The sequence below is a fragment of the Hylobates moloch genome, unplaced genomic scaffold (assembly GCF_009828535.3).
Source record: "Hylobates moloch isolate HMO894 unplaced genomic scaffold, HMol_V3 SCAFFOLD_19, whole genome shotgun sequence".
NCBI lineage: Eukaryota > Metazoa > Chordata > Mammalia > Primates > Hylobatidae > Hylobates > Hylobates moloch.
In genome coordinates, this window is record NW_026652294.1 from 40825234 (window position 1) to 40845772 (window position 20539).

The window sequence follows — 20539 nt, forward strand, 5'->3', positions numbered from 1 at the left end:
GGCTGAGTGAGGTGCGTGGGGCAGGATGAGCTGTGGGGCCCCCTCCTCCTGCCTCGTCACGGTACCTGCCCCTCAGCTCTGCCATCTGGCATCCTCACACAGCCTCCTCTCACGTTCCCCTGGGGAATTGCATGTGCTGCCACACCACATCCAGAGGCACGGAGCAGGGGCATGTTCCTGTCAAGGGTGCTGGCTCTGCCATTCTCCCCAGGAGGTAGGTGTGCAGGAGGGCGTTTTTGTTGTTGTTGTTGTTGTTGTTTATTTTATTTTTTGAGATGGAGTTTCTCTCTTGTTGCCCAGGCTGGAGTGCAGTGGCATGATCTTGGCTCACCTCAACCTCTGCCTCCCGGGTTCAAGCGATTCCCCTGCCTCAGCCTCCCAAGTAGCTGGGACCACAGGTGCATGCCACCATGCTGGGATAATTTTTTGTATTTTAGTAGAGACGAGGTTTCACCATGTTGCCTAGGATGGTCTCGATCTCCTGACCTTGTGATTCACCCGTCTCGGCCTCCCAAAGCGCTGGGATTACAGGCGTGAGCCACCGTGCCTGGCCAGAGGGCATTGTTGTTAAATTGTGGTAAAACACACATAACATGAAATTAACCATCTGAACCTTTTTCTTTTCTTTTTTTGAGACAGAGTTTCACTCTGTCGCCCAGGCTGGAGTGCAGTGGCACCGTCTTGGCTCACTGCAACCTCCACTTCCTGGGTTCAAGTGATTCTCCTACCTCAGCCTCCCAAGTAGCTGGGATTACAGGTGCCCGCCACCATGCCCAGCTAATTTTTGTATTTTTAGTAGAGACGGGGTTTCACCATGTTGGCCAGGCTGTTCTCAAACTCCTGACCTCAGGTGATCCACCCACCTCGGCCTCCCAGAGTGCTGGGATTACGGGCATGAGCCACCACACTCGGCCATCTCAATCTTTTTTTTTTTTTTTTTTTTTTTTTTGATATGGAGTCTCACTCTGTTGCCCAGGCTGGGGTGCAGTGGCACAATCTTGGCTCACTGCAACCTCCGCCTCCCGGGTTCAAGCAATTCTCCTGCCTCACCCTCTAGAGTAGCTGGGATTACAGGCATGTGCCACCATGCCTGGCTAATTTTTGTATTTTTAGTAGAGACGGGATTTCACCATGTTGGTCAGGCTGGCATCTCAACCATTTTTAAGTGCAAAGTTTGGTGGGATTAACTACGCTCACAGTGTTGTGCAACCATCACCACCATCCACCTCCAGAACTCTTTTCATCTTTCATCATCTGTACCCGTCACACAACTCCCATTGCCCTTCCTCCCCTGCTTGGCAGCCACCATTCATCTCTCTGTCTCTATGAATTTGACTACTCTAGGTGCCTCCTGTAAGTGGACTCATACAGTATCTGTCCCTTTGTGACTTGCTTACTTCACTTAGCATAATGTCCTCACGCTTCATGCATGTTGTAGCATGTGTCAGAATGTCCTTCCTTTTTCAAGGCAGAATAATATTCCCTGTGTTTATTGGATCGCATTTTGTTCATCTATTCAGACACCTGGGTTTCTTCCACCTTTTGGCTGTTGTGGAGGCTGCTGGTTTTGATGGAAGACCAGGGGCTCTTTGGGTGGCTGTCTTGGTGAGACAGCCTCGCCATTGCCTTTTGCATGGAGCAGGTCCTTAGTTTTGGATTCCGGAATCAGGGAATCCCAAGGACTTCATAGGCCTGTTTCTTGTCCAGCCCTATGTAGAGAAGGACTACGGAAAACAGATGTTTGTTCCAGGGATCCTGGGCGACGCGAGGTACAGGCAGGCTGCCTCAGGGCCCAGGTGCTGTGCAGGATGGGGAGGGCAGCACGCATCCCTCTTGGCTGCAGAGCTCTGAGGCCAGGGGCCTCAGATGCTAGAAGACAGAACCCTGGGCACCATCGCTCAGGCCCTCACTGAACGGGGCACTGGCAGGAGCAGTGATGCTGAAGATTTTTAAGGAACTCCTCGGGCAGAGGACACTGATGAAGGTGTGAGGGCAGAAGTTTCTGCAGAACATCCTGGAAACACACGGGCTCTTGATGACGTGTTAGACACCTCCTGAAGACACCCCAGACAGAATCTGGAATCTATGTGCCTGGGCTAGTCAGTGATACTGCATTAATATCACTCCATCTGTACTTTGCCGCTGGCTGAGTCTGAGCACCTGTGTCCTGTGCTCTCACTGGCCTGGTGGGGTGCCCAATCTCAAGGGAAGAAGCCTTACCACGTTCCATCGCTAGAGGGCACCCGGCCAATGGGTGGGGAAGTCGTGTGTGGCCCCCCAACCTTCATCCCTTCAGAAATAAAGGATGTTTTTGAGAAAAAGTTGCAAGAGATGAGACGGAATATTCTTGCAAAGCAGGTATTTTCTTTAAAGACAGGCCATCTTCCAGCATGCAACTTGGAAGATGATCTTTAATGAGCACTCGCAGAACAGAGTTGCAGCCACATTCAATGACCAAAGTCCATCCCTTGGGTGCTTTCTCCCTCTGGGTCACTCCATCCTGCTCTCTGCCATCCCAGAGAGATGATCACGTCGATTCCAGAGGTGACACCACTCTGAGTCCATTTCTAGGGTCTTCGTTCTATTTGAGCGTTTCATTGTTAAGGTCTAAAATCTTGTCACATGGAGTTTTTACGATTTCTAGGGACATCTATTAAGAATAGCGTGGCTGCTTTTCCCAACTGTTCAGAATTCATTCAGTTGAAAAGTTACGCAGGATGAGTTCCTATGTTTGACTTCAAGATGGAAGGAAAAAATAACACAAAAGCAAAACCAAAAACAAAGTGAAAACATGTTCTTCTTGCCTCTTGCTGACTCACTGTTCCATCCAATCAAGACATCTTCCACCTGGGCCTCCAATTTGGGAGGCTGGGAGACATTGCAGGGACGCTGGGAGCTGGCCTGGGAGAGGTGGGGTAAGAAGTTCCAAGCAGAGCCTTTGGGAGGCATGGTGATGAGCCTGCTAAGAACTCACCGGAGAGGGCAGGGGCAGGACAGGGCACCTTCCCAAGAAGCTGTGCTCAAGCAACTCTGGTCAGAAGACCTGCCTATCCGGTTCTGCTGTTTACTTGCTGTGTGGCTTTGGGCAAGCCATCCAACCTCTCTGAGCCTCAATGTTTCTCAGCTGTCAAATGGAGAATTCATCACAACTTCACGGGGTTATTGTCAGGATGTGTGAAATAGGACGGTGGATTAAAAGATGTTGTCAATGTGAGCTGTGGGGAGAGCGCACTCTTGTGCTGGTTAGTAAGTGATCTATCATCAATTCCATAAAAGCGTCTGTCAGGTGGGCTGAGCCACATGTGCTTAGAACAAGTGGGCATTCAAGACGAGTGAATGTTGCACTTTTCAACACATTGTTTTGCTATTGTGTAGGTATAACCTATGCCGCTGATTGGGTTTTTGCTTCACGGCCTGGGTTGGGAGCTGCTCTGTCCTGAGCTGAGCAACCATCTCTCCTGCAGTCTCTGCATGAACAGGACCCAGAGGAGATTCTGCCTTTGTGGTTAGTCTCAGCCCAGCCTGGACAAGCTTAATGCCTTAGAAAGAAACACCCCGCCTCAAAAAGACACCTGCCTCTTAACTGGCTCGAGGCCCATCACCTTCTGCCAGCCATTCCTCTGCAGCTCGAACCCCAGCCTGTCTCAGCCAGCTTTGTGCATTGAGCAGAACCTTCAGGGTGCAGCCCGCTGACCGCCTTGTTCTTTCTCCTCGGCCTGTCGAGGAAGTCCCAGAAAGCACAGCTGACTTAGGGAAGGTCTGGGAAAAATCTCCCTGCTTTTGGGGGGGCAGGGGCGGGGGATGAGCCAGGGCTGAGGAGGAACTCTGAAGACTCCGTAGATTGCTCTAGACCGCCTCAGACACTCTCGGGGCAGTGTGGAGAGGATTTGTGCAAACATTTCCTCTCTGGACCAAGAGGAATGCAAAAGCAGACTGCCTGCGGTGCATCTTGGACGGCTAGAGCGATGTACCCCTACTTGTGAAGGTGCACGAGGAAGATGAAGCTGGGATCGAGCAGGGCAGGGCCTGGGAGAGGAAGCGTGGGACTCCTGCCTGGCGTCCCCGAGCTGCCCATGGGCATCCCTGCCCCCGGGGGGACCACTCCTCTCTCCTTCCACAGGAAGTGCTCTCTCTGGGCCCCTGGGAGGCCCTTCCTCACCCTGGTCCTGCTGGTTTCCATCAAGCAAGTAAGAGCAGTTCATTATTATTATTATTATCAGTTGTAGTTCCTGATTTTTTTTTTTAAAGAAGCAATTTAGGCCTTATGTAAGCAATCTGGAAAAGAGAAAACAGTATTAAGAAAATAATGAGCCACCATGATCCTAGCATTCAAAGGTAATCACTGTTCGTATTTTGGCATATTGTCCTCAGACCTTTTCTCTATGCATTTTTTTTTACAACAGCTGATATTAGGAAGCATAAAACATGTTGTGTCCTGGTCCTCCCAACCAGCCCCACATCATATTATAAGCATTTCCCTATGTCAATGTGAATTCTGCAAATAGCATTTACAATTGCTGCATGTATCCTTCTGTTTGTCTTCAGTATTCTCCCAGCTTTGAGTATTTAGGTTGAGCAAATCTGTTTTTATTTTTCCTTTCCTTTCCCTTCTGTTTCCTTTTTCCTTTCCATTACAAAAATATAGAACGCTAATTTAAAAAAAAAATACAATTCAAAGAAGTGAAATGCAAACTACACATCACTCCACTTCTAACAGCTAGAGATCACCCTCATTCACATTTGGGGGCTTATACTTCCAGACATTTTTCTACCATTGTTTACATACAGTTTTTTGTTTGTTTGTTTGTTTGTTTTTTGAGATGGGGTCTCACTCTGTTGCCCAGGCTGGAGTGCAGTGGCGAGATCTTGGCTCACTGCAACCTCTGCCACCCGGGTTCAAGTGATTTTCCTGCCTCAGCCTCCCGAGTAGCTGGGATTACAGGCACGCACCACCACCCAGCTAATTTTTGTATTTTAGTAGAGACAGGGTTTCACCATGTTGGCCAGGCTGGTCTCGAACTACTGACCTCAAGTGATCTACCTGCCTCAGCCTCCCAAAATGCTGAGATTACAGGCATGAGCCACCGTACCAGGCCTACATATAGTTTTTTTTTTTAAACAAACACAGGCATATACTATAAATATCATTTTGTAATCTGCTTTCTTCATAACAAAATACACTAATAACACAGCTGACATTACTATGGAACACTTGCTCTGCACTGAATTGAGTGCCAGGTGCCCCCCATTCCTCATATTATCTCCTTCTGTGTTCTCAGCAACCCTGTAGACGGAGGTTCTCTTGTTAATCCCCTTTTACAGATGAGTAAACTGAGTCTCAGAGAAGTTGAGCAACATTCGTCCATGTCAGTAGGTGTAGATCCATGGTATGATATTTAAGGGCTTTAAGGATTTATTGTAATGTATTTAACTATCGTCTATAGTTGGGCATGCTTGTAGCTTGCTTTATTCTATCCGAGAAGATTAGACCTTTGTCCTCTTTCCAAGTTTCCATTTGGATACTGGGCTATAGGCAGTATAAAAGGATGATGGGAAGGAACCCCAGTTCCACTTGTCTGAGTAAAGAAAGTAGCTTAAGGAATGGCTCAGGCCAGGCACGGTAGCTCATGCCTGTAACCCCAACACTTTGGGAGGCCGAGGTGAGCAGATCACAAGGTCAGGAGTTCAAGTCCAGCCTGGCCAACGTGGTGAAACCCCGTCTGTACTAAAAAATACAAAAATTATCTGGGCATGGTGGTGTGTGCCTGTAATGCCAGTTACTCGGGAGGCTGAGGCAGGAGAATTGCTTGAACTGGGAGGTGGAGGTTGCAGTGAGCCAAGATCACGCCATTGCACTCCAGTCTGGGCAGTAGAGTGAGGATCTGTCTCAAAAAAAAAAAAAAAAAAAAAAAAGGAATGGCTCTCCTCCTCCTTTGTTCCACGGGCAGGGTGAGTCCCTGTTCACGGTCTTGGAATTCTAAACCCCTCCAGCCCCCATGTAGGGCACGCTGTGGTACCAGGCTTTCTTTGCTGCAAGCCTGGGGCTAAAGAGGCAGATAACCCCTGCCAGATTTCCTACATCCAGGATTCCCTAGAGGCTGCCTTCAGGCCCTCATGGATTGTAAATGTGAGCCCAATCAATGGTTTCTTGGAATTCTTGCCATCATGGCAGCCTCTCCCCGAGTGACCAGAACATCCTTAAAGCAGGTGGCCCTGGCCTGTCTCTGGTCCCAGGACTTCAGTCTGTTAGTGGTGGGGCCAGTGGTGAGAGAGTTGATTCAGAACACTCATCCTTGCTTCCATTCTCTGGATATCTCATATCAACACTGAGTGAGTGTATCCAGCTTATCGTGTAGTTTTGTTCACAAATGTGGATTGCCAACCACATGCCAAGCCCTGAGACAGCGCTCGGGATATTATCACAAAATGCTTCCTCGTACGTCATCTTACTTAATCGTCAACACACAAGCCTCTGAGAAGAGCGTTATTACTGAGCCCCTTTTACAGATGGGCAAATTAAGCTTCACAGGGGTTAAACGGTTGCCTTCGATGCTGTATCTCCTGAGCGCTGGAGCCGTTGTGCCTGCCTGGGATGATCGAAGCCCTGTGTTTTTTCTTCTGGAGTGCTCTTGGGAGTTGTTGATGTACGAATATTTATGTTGCAACAGCGGAATCTGCAGAGCCTCAGGCCAGCTTACCAGGCTGAGAAAGCCACACCTTGGCCCTTTCAGTCTGGTATTTTTATAATCAATAACATGTCTGCTGGCAGCGTCTGCTTCCACTCTCTGCCACCCAGTCTGCGTTTTCAGAGCTTTTCTGGCTGTCTGTCCTTCGTGTGTGTCTGTAATTCTGATGGCCTAACTCTTGGTTCTCCATTTTAACCCCATATTCCTTTTCTAGATGTTTATATTACAAGGCTCTGTGAAGACTTTCATGATGAATTCTGCTCATAGCCTCTTTCCCTGCATGGAATATAAATGACTGTGGTGTGTGTTCTGGCAGGAAGTCTTCAAAAAATTCACTTAATGAGAAATTCTCAGGGATAGTTTAGTTTCTAAATTCAAGCAGGGAAGTAGTGTTATCCCCACACCACTCTCTCCCACACTCATTTAAGTTATTTAACAGTTGCTTTGGCATCAAAAACATAAACTATCTAAGGATTTTTCAGAAGTACATTGTGGCCCTTTTATACATGGATGGCAGGAGGGTAAAATGGTGCATATTTAAAATTTTTAATTTTTTTTTTTTTTTTGGTGAGGGTAGACAGTTTGGCAATCAAAAACCTTTAAAACTATGTGTATTCTGTGACCCAGAAATTCAAATTCAAAGAATTTCTAAGAAATAAAGATGTGCTCTCAAATGTTCAACTATGCGGATTTTAATCACAGCATCATTTATGTCAGCAAACATCTTAAAACAACATAGACATTCAATGCTAGAGGATTTAAAAACTAAATTATATCACATTTTTTCATTGAATATTATGTAGCTGTTAAAAGGATGCTTTATTTCATTTATTATTTATTTCTTGAAATGGAAATATATTCACAATATGGGTCTTCTAATGAAACATAAAAGGCTTTGAAACACTATTATTCCCTTTGAAGTCACAATAAAAAAGAAAAGAAAGACAATGAATGTGTCTTTCATTCACAGAGAGAAGAATCTGGAAGTAGACGGTAATTTCTGAGTAATGAGATGATAATTTCACCTTCTCCCCTTCTTGCACAGCTGTGATTTCTATTTCATCTACAGTGAAGTGTATTCCTTCTCTAACAAAGAAAAACAGATTTATTTAAAGAGAGTCAGTATAAGGATTTTTCTTTCCTTTTCCTTAATCTCTTCTCGGCCAAGTTCGTTGCTGATGTTGGTTGCCTATGCAAGGGAAGAGGAATCAAGGTCAAGCTGGACTTTTCCAGTTGGAAAAAAATTCACCCATATATCTTCTTTCCTCATGACTTTGGGAATCTGGCTGTGACTGAACTTGGACGTACCTCTTGTGTATTTTATGTCTTTAGGGCAAGGACTGGGAAGACAGTCTGAGTTTGTCCAGCTCCCCTAGACTGACAAAATTCAGTACTTTTTAGTTTTAGTTTGTTTTTCTGCTTTTGACTATGGCCATTGGCCGTGGCAAAGAATGGAGGATAGGGGAACATTACTCCAGAGACTGATTTTATTGTCTCTTCCTTAATCAGGTCCCGGAGAGGTCCCTGGGGTCATAAATAGTATTTTGTCCACCAATGGATCTTACACTGATGACTTGGAGGATTCTAGAAGCTTATTATTTGGTTAGCAACTCATCTGCTGAATTTGTAAAAATGATTTAGAGTCAGTTATGGTGCCATTAAAGATGTTTACTTCTTTAAACAATACGTTAAGAATTTACATGCTTCCTTTTGGGCCATAACTCAGAGAGAGATATTAATAGAGATTCCAAACTCATAGGAAACTGAAATCAAGGGATAAATGCCAATTATTGTACCATTATTATTACTTACTGGATAATTGCATGGTTCTCAAACTGTGTGCTTGTATGCCCCAGAGCACTACTGTGAACTCACAGGGGTGCTATGAGATATTTTAATTTTTCAAGGGAAGTACAGTGATATGTAGCATTTTCCAGACACTGTGCAAACTACTAGCTCAAGGTATTCATGGTGTTGACATTAGATCTCACCTCCTCCCTGTTGGTGATGTTGTTTCTTTGCAAAGCTGGGTTTTCCACAGGTCCTGTGATTAAAAAGCAAGTATAGCACAAAAATCAGTGTGGAACAGGAAATAAAGGTGGTGGCATCTGATCTGATCCTAAAGCTTGAGAAGTTGTGCAATGCACAGCAGGCACTAAGCTGTTAAGGCATAAATATTTATTAAGTTGTTTGGACTTACTTACTTAATAAGTGGCGCTTTAGGTATATCTTTTGGCCTAGAAGTGCTGTGGAAAAATTACTGAGTCAATAAGTTTGGGAACTGCTGGTCTAATGATAATCACACTAGCTCTTCTTCAAAAAGTTGGCTGTGGGATTGTTGCTGCACTCCCTACTGGTATACCGGTCCTACCTCATTCTTTTGGGATAACCCTAAATCTACCTGGCCCTAGAAAGAATTTTAGCTTGTTGCCCCTTGTGAGAAGAGAGAAAACCTTAAAGCCAAATGATTAACTGGGTGATCTTAGCCCAGATCATTTATTGAACCCTTCCTCATCCTCCATCCCACAAGTGAGCCTCTGAAAATGAAGGACGGCAAGAGCATTAACTCCGGCCCTGTGCTGGGGGCTTGTATTCAGAGATGAAAGACACATCTCAGTCCTCAAGGAGCTTATGGGGTAGGGAGGAAGATGGATAAGTGGCCCACCAATGACATCACAGTGTGATGGGCCATAGGGATCGGTCATGCAGGGTAAGGGTGACAAGCTCAAGACTCAGGGAGACGAGCGATTAAGTATGGCCAAAGGTCTCTAGGCTTGAGTTGGGCCTTGAAGGATGAATAGGAGTTCACCAGGTGAAAATGAGGGCAGAAGCAAGTGCCAATGGGAAGTGCAAGGATGAGAAGTCATGAGGGAGCACGACTTGGGACAAGGATGGCTGAGATGCTAAATCCTGAGGCCACAGGCCTTAAGTGGAAGACTGTAGGCAGGAGAGCCCTGTGTTCCGCTCTGGCCCATTCTCCTGTCACTGTGGAGCAGGGTGGAGGGTGGATGGTGGCACCAGGCCAGAGGAGGAAAGGGAAGACAGGGTTGGACAAGAGAGATGTTAAGGAGGTGGGGTCGATGGAACCTGGACAAGGGGAAGGGAGCTGCTGCGGACGACTCCTGGTTTCAGGTTTGTAATGGAGAGAACTGAGCCACACATGGCAGAAGCTCGTAGGGAAGCCAAGGACGACAGACCCAGAATGCCCTTGGCCTTGCATGCCAGCCAGTTATATAGCTGCCGTCTCTGGAGCAGATTCTAAGTCCTTTTTAGGGCAGGGGCTGTGTCTCACTCATCTCTGTATCCTTTTTAATTCCTCCTTAACACAAGGCCTGGCCCACAATAGGTGCCTGATGAACAATAGAAGAGAAAGCCCTTTTTAAAATCAAAAGAAGCCCAGGCATAGTGGCTCATGCCTGTAATCCTAGCACTTTGAGAGGCCAAGGCAGGAGGATCATTTGAGCCCAGGAATTTGAGACCAGCCTGGGAAATGTAGCGAAATCGTGTCTCTACAAAAAAATACAAAAATTAGGGCCAGGCACGGTGGCTCATGCCTGTAATCCCAGCACTTTGGGAGGCTGAGGAGGGCAGATCACAAGGTCAGGAGTTCGAGACCAGCCTGATCAACATGGTGAACCCCTGTCTCTACTAAAAATACAAAAATTAGCCAGCCACGTCTGTAATTTCACCTACTCAGGAGGTGAGGCAGGAGAATCGCTTGAACCCAGGAGGTGGAGGTTGCAGTGAGCCGAGATCACGCCACTGTACTCCAGCCTGGGCGACCGAGGGAGACTCCATCTAAACAACGACAACAAAAAAAATTAGCCAAGCATGGTGGTGTGTGCCTGTAGTCCCAGCCACTCAGGATGCTGAGGTGCGAGGATCACTTGAGCCTGGGAGGCAGGGGTTGCAGTGAGCGGAGATTGTCCCATCACACTCCAGCCTGGGCAACAGAGTGAGGAGACACTATCTCAAAAAAGTAAATAAATAAAATAAAAATAAAATCAAAAGAAGTGGTACAGGTAGACAACTAGAAGCCGTTACACAGCCCAGTTATCTGGAAAGCCCCAAACGTGCTGTATTTTCAAGGTTGAATGGCATGAAATAGTCAATATTAGAAAGGAAAAAAATCCCAAGTCCTCAGTTGCTGGAATAAGTCTCTCAGACACTTCTCTTTGTACTGAACCCACTTCCGAATTGACTGCACAAGAATAGATCCGGGCCAGGTGCAGTGGCTCACGCCTGTAATCCCAGCACTTTGGGAGGCTGAGGTGGGCAGATCACGAGGTCAGGAGATCAAGACCATCCTGGCCAACATGGTGAAACCCCATCTCTACTAAAAATACAAAAAAATTAGCTGAGCACGGTGGTGCGCACCTGTAGTCCCAGCTACTCGGGGAGGCTGAGGCAGGAGAATCTCTTGAACCCAGGAGGCAGAGGTTGCAGTGAGTTGAGATCGCACCACTGCACTCCAGCCTGGTAACAGATTAAGACTCCGTCTTTAAAAAAAAGAAAAGAAAAGATCCTATAACCTGAGCAGAAAAACTCATGGTCACCTCCAGAGCAGAGAATCTGTCTACTCAGAGCCTTTGAGCCTTTGACTTTGGACCTGCAGATACCTGGGCAATGCAGCCTTCTGCAATCCTCTGGTCCTTCTGTCACATTGTTGCGTCTTAGTGTGATGCATCTCTCTTTGGGATCTACATAGTCTTAGAAGCATGCAACTATTCATGTGGGAGGATGCAAAAGTTTAGGATAAGAATATTGCGTACTCTTGAAATGTCAGCTTCACTTAAGGGTTTTTAATTTTTTTTCATATTTGTATTAAAGCCAATATGATTAGACTGTGGAGTGAATGTAAAATTTGTATGTGCTCTTAAGATGGAATATAAGATGCTGAGGAAATGCTGTCTCTTTGCTGTGGGCCATTGTGGGCACTGCAGTGGGAAGGTTGGAGAATCATGGTGTGAAGTGAAAACGAGGCCACATCTGTGCGTGGTCACTGGGGGTGACCATGTTTGTGTTTGCTCAGGTTACAGGATCCCTCCTGGAGGAAACGACTCGGAAGTGGACTCAGTACAAACAGGCGTGTCTGAGAGACTTACTCCAGGAACCTTCCGGTGAGCATGTGTGTTAGTTATCCGTGGCTGTGTAACAAATTGCCCCAAAGCTTAGCAGCTCAAAACAATCACCAGTCATTTGTTACCTCTCATAGTTTCTGTGGGTGAGGAATTCAGACAGGGCATGCTGGGGATCGCATGTTTCTGCTCTGTAATGTCTGGAGTTTAGCTAGAAGACTCCCACGGCCTCTACACTTGGCCAGGGCTTCCATACAGCATGATGGTGGGGTCTCTAAGGGCCTGCCTGACCAGAGGCCAGATTGCCTTTTATGACTTGGCCTTGGAAGTCATACAAGACCACTTCGACTGGTCAGACATGTTCAACTGGTCAGACAGCTACAAAGCTCTACTCAGGCTAATGGTACAGAAACACAGACCCCATGCCCCACTGTAAGGAAACATATGGAACCACATGTATGTGGATGTGGCCATCTTTGATAAAAGCCATCTGCCATGGCACACTCATCACCTGATCATATGACATGATTAGCTGCTGTAGATTAGCCTGGGAATCTGTTAAAGGAATGGGGTGGGGGGTCTCCCGTCTCCCAGGGCATTAACTAAATCTGAATAGTAACATTTCTCTTATCCAAGCCTACACTAAGTTCAGAACATTCTAGCGAGTATGTAATTGTTGTCTGCAGGCTGACTCTTTGGATGCAGCCAGGTGCACCATGCCCACCTCCAAAAGAAAAAAAGAAGAAAGTATCTTGGCCCGTTGCCTCTGAGCCCACTGAGGACAATCCCTGGCTCTGGCTGCTTTCAGATCATTCTATTCAGAGGCCTTGAGATTGATAGGACACTGTGAACTCTCTCTTTCTTCACCCAAAGGCAGTCCCAGGCTTCAAGCCCTTCCCAGCTCCCTTTGAGACCTCATGGGCCCAGGCAGGTGGTAGTCAAGCCTTGAGATCAGCTGCAGGAACCACCTCTCGCTTTGGAGAACACTGCTTTCTGAGGTCAAGGTAAGGCAGGCCTTCAACCAGAGCCATGCCATGCACAGCTCAGGTGAGCACTGCCTTACCCAGACTGGGTGCTGACACCTGGCAGCCAGGTCGACATGGTGTCTCAGGCCAGCTCATAACCTAGTACCATGGTGTTTCTAAGATTTCAATGCCAGAAACCTGGCCTTTTTTTTTTTTTTTTGAGACAGAGTCTCACTCTGTTGCCAGGCTGGAGTGCAGTGGCGTGATCTCAGCTCACTGCAACATCCAACTCCCTGGTTCAAGTGATTCTCCTGCCTCAGCCTCCCGAGTAGCTGGGATTACAGGCGCCCACCACCACTCCAGGCTAATTTTTGTATTTTTAGTAGAGACGGGGTTTCACCATGTTAGCCAGGATGGTCTCAAACCCCTGACCTCGTGATCCAGAATCCTGGCCATTTTAGACTAATAGGGAGCAGATGGTGGGGAATGATGCTTGGCTTCCCGGAATCAGGAGCCTGCAATATTAGAAGTTTGGGACCTAGTCTGAAATACTTCCATTTGATTCCGGGAGGCCCATAAGGCAGAGTTTTAAGTTTGTTGCTTCCCATTGCCAAACACCAGGGTAAATCATCCCCTGAGATGGTCCAGGTATCTAATAATGATCATTGAATTAGTGCTCAAATGGAGAGATATGGCAAATGGAGAGATATAACTATATAGTACTTGTGTTGGTTATGTGTGACCAAGGACCTTGATCTTGATCCTCCTTATTCCACTGGTCATTTTGCACATTCACAGAGTGAGTGTGTCCTGGGATCTAATTGGTGAAGGTTTGATGATGATTTAGCTGACTGTGGAACATAAGGCACTGGCTGAGCCTCCAAGTGTCCTCCTGTCCTCAAGTTTCTGTGAAAGTTTAATTCATGTCGGCGGCTGGCTGTGGTGTCTCACGCCTATAATCCCAGCACTTTGGGAGGCCGAGGTGGGCAGATCACTTGAGGTCAGGAGTTCGAGATCAGCCTGGCCAACATACTGAAACCCTGTCTCTACTAAAAATACAAAAATCAGCCGGGCATGGCGGCACATGCCTCTAGTCCTAGCTACGCAGGAGGCTGAGGCAGGAGAGTTGCTTAAGCCTGGGGACGTGGAGGTTGTGGTGAGCCAAGATCACGCCATTGTACTCCAGCCTGGGCAATAGAGTAAGACTCCATCTCCAAAAAAAAAAAAAAAAAGAAGAAGAAGAAAGAAAGTTTAGTTCATGTCAAATAAAGCAAGATCAGCATGATGTGTACATTAACATAATTGACCGGAAGTCAAGTTGGGCAGACAAATGCACATTGTTCGGGACTGCATTCAGCGTTCCTGTGGTCCCCAAATCATTCCCCATCCTTGGCTCATCTAGAGAGTGGGACACCCGTGCTGGTTTCTGCACAGGTTACACCAGCTTCCAGTGCCAGGAAGGTGGGCTCCCATGGTGCCTCTGCCTCCATCAGTGGCATCTCTGTGCTGAAACACTGATGTTCATCACACCCTTCTTCTCTCTATAGGCATATTTTGTAACGGGACATTTGATCAGTACGTGTGTTGGCCTCATTCTTCTCCTGGAAATGTCTCTGTACCCTGCCCTTCATACTTACCTTGGTGGAGTGAAGGTAATAAGTCTTATTTTTACCAATTTTCCCCAACCAAGTGCTTTTGTGAAGTTCTCTTCCCCCACAAACAGTCCCTGTCTAAGCTCTCAGTAATACATCTTCCTTCTGTAATTTTTCTATTCCTGGATGTTCCGTTTATTTTTATGTATGTATGTATATATTTATTTTTATTTATCTTTGTGGTTACATAGTAGGTATATATATTTGTGGGGTACATGAGATGTTTTGATACAGGCATGCAATGTGAATAGGCATGGAGAATGGGATATCCGTCCCCTCAAGCATTTATCTTTTCAGTTACAAACAATCCAATTACACTCTTTATTTCAAAATGGACGATTGTTATTATTATTATTATTATTATTATTACTATTATATATATTTTTTGAGATGGAATCTCACTCTGTCGCCCAGGCTGGAGTGCAGTGGCGCGATCTCAGCTCACTGCAACCTCCGCCTCCCAGGTTCAAGCGATTCTCCTGCCTCAGCCTCCCGAGTAGCTGGGACTACAGGCACCCACCGCCACCACACTCGGCTGATTTTTTTGTATTTTTAGTAGAGATGGGATTTCACCATGTTAGCCAGGATGGTCTCAATCTCCTGACCTCAGGTGATCCACCCGCCTCAGCCTCCCAAAGTGCTGGGATTACAGGCGTGAGCACCATGCCTGGCCGATTAAGTTATTATTGATTATCATCACCAGTTGTGCTATCAAAGAGTAGGTCTTATTCATTCTTTCTATTTTTTGTACCCATCATCCCTCCCCACCTCCACTGTCCCAGCCGCCCACTACCCTTCCCAGCCTCTGGCAACCATTCTTCTACTCTCTATGTCCATGAGTTCAATTGTTTTGATTTTTAGATTTTACAAATAAGTAGCTCTCCTACTTTGAAGCTTCTAGAGTACAGATCCAGCAGCCACTAAATCTGGCTGCAGTGGGGGTAAGAATGGCCACTGTCATGGAGAGGAGAAACAGGTCGGGGAGAAAGATTGGGATGCTAACCTCCACACAATTTTTGGCTTGTTAGATGGGGAGGAAGGATTTTCAAAGAACCCTTTGCATTCACATCGAAAGGAGGTGCCAATCGGTTAGTGTTTTTAACTCCCGTGGGACTTGGATGGAGAATTTAACCACTTAGCTTGCTCTGATGCTGTTTCAAGGAAGTAAACATTACTTAGATACCCAGGATAATATCCCATCCCTACCGGCCCCAGAAGCCCGACCTCTTGGTTATTTTATTCTGGAAGAGGAGGGAGGTGATTACGGGTTAGATTCCTGTTGCCTTTGACCACAGACCACCGGCAAATATAAGGACAACTAAAACTATTCTCAGGAAACATAAGTGGTTACAAGCTCCAGGCAAAACAAGGTGAGAACCAGCTTCTGAGAGGGTAAGATGATAGCCTTTTGTATTTAATTTCCGCCCGATAAATCATCCCATCGTGCAACTTTGGTTTCAATGTTTTGAGCCTCTAGAGCAGAGAGAGTGTTTAGAAGGAAGATACATTTCTGGGTGGGAGAGTTAGTGACCTATTTTATGGAAGTGTTCTCTGATGAAATCCAGTTGGAATCAGCCCAAGAAGCATGAGAATGTGAGATTTTAGGGAGGGTGGAAGAGATAACTTGCTGGATCGGAGGGCTCTGAATGACTCAGGCACAGTACCCCTGGGAGCAGCTCAGTGAGGGAAAAGAGCACTGGGTGTGGAGTCAGGAGCCCCGAGGTCAGACCCAGTCCCTCTATTTTACACTTTGGAGACTATGGGCAAATTCCCACAGCCCCCCTGAGCTTCCACTTCCTCATCTGTGAAGGGAAGGAGAGTTGCTAATTCTGAAGGTCACCCAGAGGAGTCAATGAGAAGGCACTCACAGGGTGCGTCGCAGAGCTGCTGCTCGGTCCGCAGGAGCTGAAGCTGAATCCAGGGAGGAGCCCCGTGGATTCCTTCAAGTCTTGAGGCCCCAAACACCTGGACTTCTCAGTAGCATGTGGAGCCGATCCCTACTTCTCTGCTCACTGTCTACCTGTCCCTTTCCAAGAGCTAAAAACACAGATCCATTCCACCGTAAGAGAAAATGAAGTGTTCAAAAAGCCACATTTACAAAGAAGTTAAATTAAAACCTCTTTAAAAAAAAATAGGTTTTGGGCTTCTGCAATGTGAAGGGAGTGTGATTTGCAAAAGGTGGGAAGTTACTCTTCCACCCGCCATTCTGTGCATTAAGTCTTTAGAATCCAAATGGATCCCTGCAGTGAAAAGAGAATGTGGAGACCGTGGAAGGGCGCAGAGAAGAACATGTGCAAATGCACAGAGTGGAGGAGAATCCCTGTGAGATGGGAGAGAGGAAGGAGCATGGTAATATCAGAAGAGGGAGCGCCTAGCGCCTGTAGTCCCAGCTACTCCGGAGGCTGAGGCAGGAGAATGGCGTGAACCCGGGAGGCGGAGCTTGCAGTGAGCCCAGATTGTGCCACTGAGTGCCTGATGGCAAACAGAAGCTGTAACTGACGACTGAGGCTGGGGGCTGATGACGAAGGAAACTGGGTGTTAGTCACTAGGGTTTCAAGCTTTCTTCTGTAGAGGAAGATTATGTGGAGTCCCAGAAGGTGTTAAGGCATAAAAATGGAGCACAAGTTGTAGTCTGGGAGAATGGCATTGAGAGCATGTAGCTATTGGACCGAGGAATGGAGGAACCAGGGAGGGAAACTACTGCAGTGTCCCAGAAAACAGCATGCTAAGGGTCTGGTTCGGGCAAGGGCAAGAGAACGGAGAGAAGGAGAAAGATTAAAATGTTGGAAGCAGAATGCTCAAGACTTGTCATCAGTTGGAGTAGAAACTGAGGGACAGAGGGGAGTAGAAAATGGAGGAGAGGAAAACAAACTCTTCTTCCTTCTCCTCCTCCTCCTTCTCCCCTTCTCTTCTCCATCTAAGGAATGGTCTCAGGGTCCACCTGGCCCCACCCAAGCCCACATCTCAACCTGTGGGTAGCCAGGTCCTCTGGCTCCTCCTCCCCTCCATCCCTCACTGCTGTGGGCTCACCAGCACCCTCTGCTGCTTCTCCATGGCCTCCTCACCAGTTCCTGCCTCGGATCTGGCCCCCTCCGGCACCTTTGGAAAAGCTTTCTAAAGTATCATTCACATTCTGTCTTCCCCCCATCACGACCCCTACAAATGGCATGCAAGACCTCCTGCTGCCTGGCCCTGCCGACCTCGTTAGCACTCACCCCCACGTTCAGAGTTCCCTGCACTCCAGCCCAGTGAGCAACTCCCAGGCTCTGCACCTGGTCCAGCTCTTGCCACTCAGTACCTTGGCTCGCACACCTACCCAGGAGGCCGCCTCACTGGCTCTGGCTGTGCTCCTCTGCCTATAAAGCCCCTTGTAATTCTCCGCTCAATCCTTTCCTCCTTCTAGAAGATTTCTCAGACCTCTCCCCTCAACTACAGATCTCTCCCCTCTGCCTTTCTGAGGCCTCTTTTTTTTTTTTTTTTTTTGAGACAGAGTCTTGCTCTGTTGCCCAGGCTGCAGTGTGCTGATCTTGGCTCACTGCAACCTCTGCCTCCTGGGTTCAAACAATTCTGCTGCCTCAGCCTCCCGAGTAGCTGGGATTACAGGCGCACATCACCATACCCAGCTAATTTGTGTATTTTTAATAGAGACAGGGTTTCACTATGTTGGCCAGGCTAGTCTCGAACTCCCGACCTCGTGAACCTCCCGCCTTGGCCTCCCAAAGTGCTGGGATTACAGGCATGAGCCACCGCACCCGGCCTCTGAGGCCTCTTTTATACCTATGCAGTCTTCTGTCTTAGCATTTATAATTGTTTACGGCGATTTTTCTTTGTACTCCCCCAGCCAGAGCTGAGCCCTATTCGTATCTTTGCATTCCCAGCACAAAGCATTATGGCTAGTACAGACAATGCAAGTGTCAAGTGACATTCTTACCATTCACTCATTCAACTAATATTTATGAAGCACCTGTTGTATGCCATGCATTATTTTTAAGTGCTTGGGATATATTAGTGACAAAAACCGAGTAAGATCTCTCTCTTCGTGGGGCTCACATTCTTGCGGGAGAGACAGACAATTATCAATAAGCATCATAAGTAAGTGCAGACTATGTTTGAATGTGATCTATGTTAAACAAGATGGGGAAGGGAAGGGATGGGAGGGTTGGAGTGGGGTGATGAGTTGCAGCTGTAAACTGGGTTGTCAAGGAAGTCTTCGATGGCAAGGTGACATTTTGGTGAAGATGTAAAGAAGGTAAAGGTTTTAGAGGAAGGGTGTTCATGAGGGAAGAAGACAGCAGGTCAATGGCTCTATGCGGGGACCATGCCTGGCCTGTTCCATGAAGAGGAGGAGGCAGACGTGGCTGTGGTGAAGAGGGGAGAGAAGCAACAGGTTACAGCAGAGAGTTACGGGCCAGGTCTTAGGGGACTTTATGAAAAGCCAGAAGACTTTTTCTCAGAAAGCCCTTGGAAGATTTGGAGAGAAGCGTGACATGATGTGGCTGATTTTTTTTTTGAGACAGTCTCCCTCAGTCACCCAGGCTAGAGTGCAATGGCGTGATCTCAGCTCACTGCGACCTCTGCCTCCCAGGTTCAAGTGATTCTCCTGCCTCAGCCTCCCTAGTAGCTGGAACTACAGGTGCTCACCACCACGCCTGGCTAATTTTTTTTTTTTTTTAGTAGAGATGGGGTTTCACCATGTTGGCCAGGCTGGTCTTGAACTCCTAACCTCAGGTGATCCACCCACCTCGGCCTCCCAAAGTGCTGGGGTTACAGGCGTGAGCTACCATGCCCGGCCTATGTGGCTGATATTTTATTCAGCTGGCTCTGACTGCTGGGTTGCCCACAGATGTGAGGGGCAGGACTGTCAGAGGAGTCCCATCTCCCAGTGGGAGGTGATGTTTCCACAGGATGGACGCAGGAGGTGAAAGTTGCAGTCAGATTCTGGGTACAGATGGAGGCAGGGATGACAGATTAGCTAGAGGACCTGAGGAAGGCTATTAGAGACAGAAGGGGAGGGTGACTCTGAGGTTTAGGGCCCGGGGGACTGGAAGGACGGGTTTGCCATCCACTGAGGTGGTAAAATAGGTGGGTGGAGCAGATTTTGAAAAGAAGAAAAAGAGTGTGGTTTGGAGTGTGTTGTTTGTGATGTCAATTAGACACCCTACCTAGCAAAGCTGTCAGGGGAGCACGGGGCTATACCCTTTGGTTGTCCATTCATTACATTCAGCAGACAGTTACTGTTGGCCCATGATATGCAGGGCCAGGACTAGGAAGGACCAACAGATTTCGACTTCTCGTTTGCAAGCCCAGCCTCTAATCCTCCAGGTGGAGGACCTTCTGGGAGAGTCTCCTGGGATAGATGTGACTGAGTCACAATGGCAGTCTGTATGGGCAGAGGGATTTTTCTCATCGTTTTCACATACACTTTCATTTAATCCTTTCCCAAATCATGGAGAGTTGGTACCAATTATTATCCCCAGTTCCTGATGAAAACACAGGAAGGCTTAGAGGTTAGGAGAGCTAGGCCCAAGACACACTCATGCATGGATGGTGCATCCGGCTTCAGCCCCAGTCTGTCAGCCACGTGCCCGCCACTTTCTCTTCTTCATGGCATGAACCTCAGGAAGAGATGCCCCACCTAGCAAGCATCAGGAGCCCAGATTGGCGTCTCCCAGCTGGGCTGAACCTTGGAGGGCTTATAACATCTCTGAGTCACCAGAGGCTGTTCTAACTCCAGAGACTTTGGGTAAACACAGCAGACATTAGCAGACTATGGTGTGTTACAAAATTGAGAAGCTTCCATGTTTTCCTTTCCATCCCAAATAAACAGTGAGGATGTTAATGAGCCCCCAAAAGGGGAAATGAAAATCCCTTCTCCCTGGGATTTTCCACAGCTCTGTGGCATGCTCAGGGGAACGGGCTGTGTGTTCTGACCTTTCCTCCAGAGCTTTGTTTACTTTCAGAGAGCTCAGGAAGGGCCTACAGACACTGCTTGGCTCAGGGGACTTGGCAGACGATAGAGAACGCCACGGATATTTGGCAGGATGACTCCGAATGCTCCGAGAACCACAGCTTCAAGCAAAACGTGAGTTTGCTCAGCTCAGTGAGGAGGCATCCAGGGTCCAAACCACCCTCCTTCGGGACATCCCAGTGGCCTGCTG

General features: G+C 47.4%; 1 protein-coding gene across 1 annotated transcript in view; it reads left to right on the forward strand.

Annotated features, from left to right (window-relative positions):
- The first annotated feature begins 3858 nt into the window (after positions 1 to 3858).
- The window catches only part of GLP2R (glucagon like peptide 2 receptor), a 66809-nt gene continuing 50128 nt past the window's right edge, over positions 3859 to 20539 (forward strand). Inside the window, exons 1-4 of the mRNA XM_032138249.2 lie at positions 3859 to 4187; positions 11719 to 11806; positions 14277 to 14381; positions 20342 to 20463. Of these exons, the coding sequence (XP_031994140.1) occupies positions 3999 to 4187; positions 11719 to 11806; positions 14277 to 14381; positions 20342 to 20463 (504 nt within the window). The 5' untranslated portion in view covers positions 3859 to 3998. The remainder of the gene's footprint in view (positions 4188 to 11718; positions 11807 to 14276; positions 14382 to 20341; positions 20464 to 20539) is intronic.